Here is an 8,067-nt window from a genome sequence, read left to right on the forward strand (position 1 = left end):
TCAGAAAAAAATACGATCAGAAAATGACCCAATCGAAGGAAGGGAGAACTGTAAAAGTCGTCGATTGAAGACGATACTTCGTTTCCATGTCATGCTTTATCCTATAAAGTATATTTTGGAAAAGTTTGATAATTTTTTTTTTCTCTTTTTGTAAAGCCAATTATCATCGTACCTTTTCACCCCTACCTTTTAAATCTGTTGTTCACCTGATTTCAGTGCAACATAATTTTGTAACCCATTTTCTGAATTGTAAACTATGTAAGACACATCGGTGAAGGTTTTCAGGTTTGCTTTAGTACTACATGTATCAAATTACTTAAGTACTTGACAAGAATTGTTTTACCAAATTAACCCTTACAAGCCAGCTGTTGTCTTGACATTTCTAGTATAAAACTGATGAAGAAAGTCTTGCCATCATATTCAAGAGTTTTTGGGAAATCTTGAATAATTGAAACGACTTTCTAGAGACGAAGATGAAGTTTGCGATTGCATTTTTGTTTTTGATCCTGATGGTAGAAGTGTCATTCTCATACCACTACAAACATAGTGACCATGTTAATTCATGTGGTATGTTATTTTTGTATGTTTGTAACCATTGCTATAATAATTTTGTACATACTATTCTCCTTTCATTGTTAATTTAATTGTAAAGTGATGATAATACGACATGAATGCCATTTCTAGCATACTGATTAGTCTGATTCCACATGAATTTTTGACGAAAAGTATAAATACAGCAGCAAATGATGCAAACATAAACATAAACATGTACAAATGTGATGGAAATTGGATATTTGCGCGTGATTTTTTTTTTTTCGTTTTTCTACAAAAGGATTTAAATGATTTTAAATATTTCACAGAATCGTATTTAATGACCGACCAAGAAGTATATTTAATTATCGTGAGGGTATGAAACCATAAGTGTCAATACCTGATTCTAAAACACAGGCAATTTAATTAGATTGAGACTCCTTGATATATTGTGCTGACAAAGTGATGTCATTAAATTATCATACAGTCTATTGTGTAATATTGGCTTTTTAGTAGAAAATTTGTATTATTGACTTTTTTTTTGAAAATTATATTGCAACAGTAAGGAACATTGCAAAACTGGAAATACGCTTTCTTAGGTATTTTTTTTCTTGACATGCTATGTAACAAGTTGATACTTTCGTAATCAATATCTTGTCTTTTAGTATGTGGACTGGAGAAAAACGAAGGATATTGCAGTAAAAAAGAACATTGTTATTCAAAGGGAAGGTACTTCTACTACGATTCCAAGTCAGGAAAATGTAGACCTCTACGTTACAAAGGATATGGCGGTAATGCAAATAAATTTCACAGCAGGAAAGAATGCAGACACGCATGTCGAAGTAAGTTATTGAAAATATGTATTAGCATTCGAATTTGTAATTGTTCAAATAATACATATGGCAATTTGATCTCGAATGTGAAATATTGACCAGTTTCCATTATCTAAAACGTTCTGAGCTCTACCAAGTGTTTATTGACAGTCAGATTTATTGCCCCGACACGACATTTTTTTTTCATTTTGTCTTTTATCGTGAAAACTATTATAGATAGAGAAAAACTTTATGAAGGAAATATAATCAGCAAAACAAGATTCACAAATGATTATTATGGTCAAAATCGTCAGTTGACCAAATAGAGTTTTTGATATTTTTGCGTTTTATTCTGAATCTCAAACATTACAATCGATATTTTGTCAAGAATTCTATCATTGTCTACAATGTTGGAGAGAGTACATTGTTGATTATGCACATATACCTAGGTGAGCGAAAAATATTTTTAAGACCTCTATTTTTCATTTTTTAACTTTATTCTTTACTTGAATTTGTTTTCATAAAAAAATAACCAAAATAATCATGGCATAATTTAAGGATAGTCACCTTTCATTAATTGTCCCATTGCTTTCTATGTTACATTGAGCAATTTCAAGCAGTAACATCTCTTTGTCTTTTGAAAGTTTAAGTAAAGTGACAGTCTAAAAATGTACGCACGGTCAACGCTTTTACAACCCTATAAAGTTACAAAAAGAAGCATTCAATACTTATAATTACATTTTTTAGCTAGGATCATGAAAACACGATTTTTATCAAGTTTTATTTCATTCACCTGTGCACTTTATTGTGGGACCTCGTGTCATCATGAATGATAAATTTTATTGTCTAATACAATTGCTTACGGAATAACATGTGTTGTGGAGTTAGCCAATCAGAATAACGTATTATAATGAAACATACATCTAATGTAATTATTTACATATAACAAAATACTGGTACTTGATGTCTGAAATCCAGGCATAATATACCGCTTTTTAATTTGCGTACATTTAAAACAATTCAAATTCATAGCAAAAAAGTGTTCTACAATGATCATCATTCATTCAGCTTTCATTAAATAAAATAAAAAAATTCTACATATTTTGAAAGCTACACCCATGCGTTCAACGGTTGGACCTATTTTGTTTGAAACATGTACCTCTTTCTGGAATGTTCTTTCAGACCGAACTTCATTAGTCGTGGTACAAGTTAAAGTTATGAACAAAATTGCCCATCGGCAGAAATTATTGTTTTTAATTTGTCTGTATATTCCCGATACTTCATTTATCTTTACTTTGAGAACGTAAAATGTTTTTTTATTGTAATTTGCGCATCAATATTCTCCTTTTTTATTTTACCGTTGTTGTAGTTATTGAGATGACAATTTTTTTTATTAGAGCGTCACTGATGAGTCTTTTTTTTTTAAACAAAATGCGAATGTGGCCTGAGTTTCTCTAAAAAGTTCTTAAAAAAAGGTGATGTTGATTCTTTCATATAAAAATATAAATAGATATCTATCAAAATAAATATCCGAAAAATAGAAGTGCCATGTAAAAAATATATCTTGAAGTATCGCAAATATTTTCAATGATTTCCTATATTATTGTCATACCAAAAATAGAAACTTGTACTTTGATTTTCTCTAACACTGGTAGTCAATTCATCAGATTTCCATTGTGTGTGTTGTCATTGATTGATATTGCGTTTGTATGTATTGTACGCGGCTATAGAATTAATGTCTCAAAGTAAATCTGTATCACACATTTATTGCTCATCTGTTTAGTTTTTTACAGCTCTCCAAAGGTTATCATAAATTTCAGATCATAATTTTAGTTCGAAAGTTAGTTATATACTTTGTATAAAAATAAACTACACTGTCCTTTTGTTTTATAGTATAAATGTAAACCAAACCCAATTTAAACGACAACCCCGCGTCAAACAATAAAGAAGTTCAGTTGGCTAACATATTTCATTTCAAACTCTAAATCTATAGTCAATGTATTTATTGATTTGAAAGATCAGATCTGCAACCACCAATAACAATAAAACATATGAGGTACATAACAATAAAACATATGAGGTACCTAAATATTTTTCTCAAATGATTTCAGAGGGATATGGTAATAAATGTGAGGTATGTCCAGCACCTACATACGTATACTATACCAAGTGTGGTTGCTATAGCAAGGGTGATTGTAATTGTTCACCTGGGTATTATTGCTGTCCAGTAACATGCGGCGGTAACGGTCAAGGTTCTTTTGAAGGATACTCATGCAGGAAGCCAATACAAGGTACGTCTAAGTGAAAGAACGATAAATATTTGAACATAAGGACAAAAAAGATATTAGATCTATATCAAACCAACCCTTTTCTCATTTTTTCAATCGATGATTGATTGATTGTTGGTTTTGAACGTGACAATCAGCAGTATATCGTGGTGGTCAGTTTTAATTAATGGAGAAATCTAACTGTCAGTAGAGAACAACTGACCATATCAAAACATACAATCCTTCTGAATTCAGATTGGTGTCAAACCCTCTATTAATGGAGGAAGCCGGAATACTCGGAAAGAACCACCGACCGTTATAGGAAAACTGTCAATCCCTGTCAATTGAGATTGAAGTCGAAACTGCCACATACAGGTTTCAAATAGTAACATAAATAGTTATATATATGAAGCATTTCGAAAAATAAGTCGCACATACTCTCTAACTTTGTTCTAAATATAACCTTTTTAATTTTTTGATTTGAGCATCACTGATGATTTTTTTATTGACGGAAAGTGTCTGGCGTGCACAATTTTAATCTCTGTATCTATGATTAGTTTTTGTACTATATTTTTTTGACAGTTTAACTTTAATACTATTAACATTATATTATCTGTATATGTGTTATTATTGTTTGAAGTTAGTCACGCATAACTTGTTTTATCCGTTGAACAACCAAACTATCGTTATTATATTGCTTTTATCCGATGTTTAGTAAAATGTGCCAGGGGTCATGGACAAGGTACATGTGGAGGTGGCGGAAAACATAAAGGCAACGATGGTACTGTTGGAGATAAAGGATAATTGAGCCATAAACCACATGTTTTGATTACGATTGAAGACAGAAGAAGTTATTTGGAACACCATCATAAGTATGCAAAGATTTAAGTCGATTGGAGATGAATAAAAAATTCTTCTAAACAGTGTTCATTTATTTTCACTGACTGCAGTACATACTTAAGTCTATAGTATTATTTATATTCAATATATATATATCGTAGTCTATTTTATGACCACATTAGGATTTGAACAGGTTCTTTTAAAAACTTTTTGTGGACATAACACATTGTTTATACAAAATGATAACAAACAAAAAACAAGAGAATGTTAATTAAACTGTAATTGCTTCTTTTTTGGAGATTTTTTTGTATAGATATAGGAAGATGTGGTGTGAGTGCCAATGAGACAACTTTCCATCCAAATAACAATTTATAAAAGTAAACCATTATAGGTCAATGTACGGCCTTCAACACGGAGCCTTGTCTCACACCAAACAACAAGTTATAAAAGGCCCCAAAATTACTAGTGTAAAACCATTCAAACGTGGAAAACCAACGGTCTAATCTATACCAAAAACGAGAAACGAGAAACACGTATAAATTATATAAACAAACGACAACTACTGTACATCAGATTCCTGACTTAGGACAGGTACAAACATTTGCAGCGGGATTAAACGTTTTAATGGTACCAAACGTTCTCCCTTTTTCTGAAACAATAGTATAACATTACAACATAGAAAACACACCATAAAATATCAATTGGTATGTATAGATATCACAAAAATATGTTCTTTAGAAAGCAATGTCTTGTGGTCTCGGTATACTTTTTTTCATTTTTTTGTTTGTTTTTTGTTTAGCGGCTTCTATTTCTTCCCCAAATCATTATTAATTATTCTTAGATTTGCAGAGCGTTTTCAAATTTTGAACGTTAATTGAAACCATTAAATGTGTATTGAAAATATGTACTTGTAAGACAAAAATATCTTGAGATTTATTTCGAAATGAAGTGATAGAATATAAACTGATGTGTTATTTTTTGTGGGTCAGTTGTTTGTTATTTTCCAACCTGAACCAAATAATAGCCAAATACAGTACGAATCTACTAAGGATTTATAGAGTTATATCATCTCTTCTAAAATTTTACATACGGCTTCTTGGTTTGGTTGATTGTTATCGAAATGATAAGACTTTTTTCCACTAGTAGAAAGACACAATTCAAAGACACCTATGAGAGTACATATGAATTCATCTCCGATTAGATCTTAGATGTTTCTCAATTTCAAGATTTCTGTGGTTGTTTTGTCTATTCAATGATTTGTTTTGGGTATGGTGTTGTCTTTGGGTTATTTATTAATGATATTTGATTGCTTCATAGTATATTTTTGTTTTTGTAACATGATAGGATTATGCAGTTTGTCAAAAATAAGTTGCAGAGGAATACGTTAGTATGTCCACATTTATTTGTGAATCCAAATTTGAAATTAGGAGATTATTTTGCTTATAGTGAAAGAAAAAAAGATTTATCATCAGTCTTTCAGAATATACCTTCATTTCTCACTTTATAATAATAAATACATATTTTTTCTTTTGGTAATTACATAAAAAGATACAATGAAAATATCTCGAAGATAAAACTTCACATTTTTATTTATCAAACGATATATAGCCAGTTTGATAAAGGTGTATTAGCTGTAATTAATGAAAATAGAAAACCGTATGATCTATCAGCATTTAGCTCGTATTTTAGCCTAGACGTCATCTAACATAAACATATATATAAGTAGACCGGGTTAATTTGTGTCATTACGCTCACCCACATCTGTATTTCATGCCATGAAAGAAATAAAACATAGATTTACCAGGTCATGAATGATTTCTTTTGGTCCGAATATGGTGTTGCCATTCTTTCATTCTAATAACTTAACTTGCAAAGTGCATGCGAAATCCATTTTCTGACATCGTTAAAGTTAGGGTTATGTAAATACGGGTTTGTCTGATTTTGAATTATTGACTTGCACGTCAATAATTTGGGATGAGTTGATCGTGTTTGACCAAATTGAATCTATCTGACGGCTTATAGCGAAACAGCGTTTCATTTTTCCGTGTTAATTTCTGTTTGAAACAAAAAAAATTGTACCTTAAATTTTGGTTTGATATGATATGGTTTGATAAATTGATATACTAAGTAATATGAATCAAAATGAGAATTTAAGTCAAACCTGCACTCATGAAATTGACAGCTTATATATATATAAAACAAAGAAGATGTGGTATGATTGCTAATGAAACAAGTGTCCACAAGAGACCAAATTACACAAAAAATTAACAACTATAGGTCGCCGTATGGCCTTCAACAAAGAGCAAAGCCCATAACGCATAGTCAGTTTGAAAAGGCCCCGAAATGACGAATATAAAAAAAATCAAACGAGAAAACTAGCGGCCTAATTTATATGCAAAAAATAAACGAAAACAAATATGTAACAAATCAAGAAACGACAACCACTGAATTACAGGCTGCTGACATAGAACAGGCACTTACATATAGATTAAACATGTTAGCGGGATCCAAATCCATCCCCTACCATGGGACAGTTGTGCAAAAGTACAACATAAAAACAAACTATAAATGACACAGGTGATTTTCTTCTAATATATTTAATGTTGGTAAAATAATAAACCCAAAACGGGAAAGATTGTGCTTGCTACTCATATAATGAAGACATAATCTTTTAATTAGTTTAATTGAAGTCTGGAGCCGGCATGTCAGTAACTGCTAGTAGTCCTATATTAATTTATGTATTTTTTTCATTTTGTCTAGTTTCTTTTGTTACCTATTTTGCAATCGGACTTCTCTTAAACTGAGTTTTACTGTGCGTATTGTTGTGTGTTTGTTTTTTCTACATTGGCTAGAAGTATAGGGTGAGAATTGAGATCTCAAAAACATGGTTAACTCCACTGCATTTTTGGCGCCTGTCCCAACTCAGGAGCCTCTGGCCTTTGTCAGTCTTGTATGCTTTTTAATTTTAGTTTTTTGTGTATAATTCGGAGTTTATTATGACGTCCATTATCACTGAACTAGTAAACATATTTGTTTAGGGGCAAGTTGTAGGATTCATCCGGGTGCGGGAGTTTCTCGGTGCATTGAAGACCCATTGGTGGCCTTCGGCTATTGTCTGCTCTATGGTCGGGTTGTTGTCTTTTTGACACATTCCCCATTTCCATTCTCACTTAAATCAAAATCAGTTTAAAAAGGCTTAACTCATCAGACGGATACAAATAGAAATACATTTAACAAAAACACAGAGTGGACGTAGCCGGGTACTTGTATATCCCAACAACAAAAATACACTAATTACTAATCTGAGAGTACTCGCAGCTACTGACAGCTAGTTCAAGGCCACTAACAACTAATAAAAAAATAATTCATCTAAGACTAAATTTTCAATCAGTACACATTTAACATTCAATGGATTTAGTGTAAAGACGTCAATAACATAAAAGATGACCTTGTGCAATGCCAAGATACAAATATCGACAGATTGTAGATAATGCTGATTATAGATGTTAACGTTTTTGAGGAATCATATTCTACCTTGGGGTTCAATCAGATGTGATCAGATTCACAAATAATCTCATGTTATAGAGCAGTTCTTCGTGTAGACCTTTTTGTGTAAT

The 8,067-nt window shown here is 31.5% G+C and overlaps 1 protein-coding gene across 1 annotated transcript; it reads left to right on the forward strand.

Annotated features, from left to right (window-relative positions):
• Nucleotides 1-369: 369 nt before the first annotated feature.
• On the forward strand, nucleotides 370-4,504 carry LOC139522476 (kunitz-type serine protease inhibitor bitisilin-3-like). The gene is made up of 4 exons (XM_071315977.1): nucleotides 370-567; nucleotides 1,197-1,373; nucleotides 3,455-3,634; nucleotides 4,326-4,504. The coding sequence occupies exons 1-4, from the start codon at nucleotides 474-476 to the stop codon at nucleotides 4,412-4,414; spliced, it is 540 nt and encodes a 179-aa protein (XP_071172078.1). The 5' UTR covers nucleotides 370-473; the 3' UTR covers nucleotides 4,415-4,504.
• The last annotated feature ends 3,563 nt before the right edge of the window (nucleotides 4,505-8,067 follow it).

Source organism: Mytilus edulis, chromosome 5 (assembly GCF_963676685.1).
Source record: "Mytilus edulis chromosome 5, xbMytEdul2.2, whole genome shotgun sequence".
Lineage (NCBI taxonomy): Eukaryota > Metazoa > Mollusca > Bivalvia > Mytilida > Mytilidae > Mytilus > Mytilus edulis.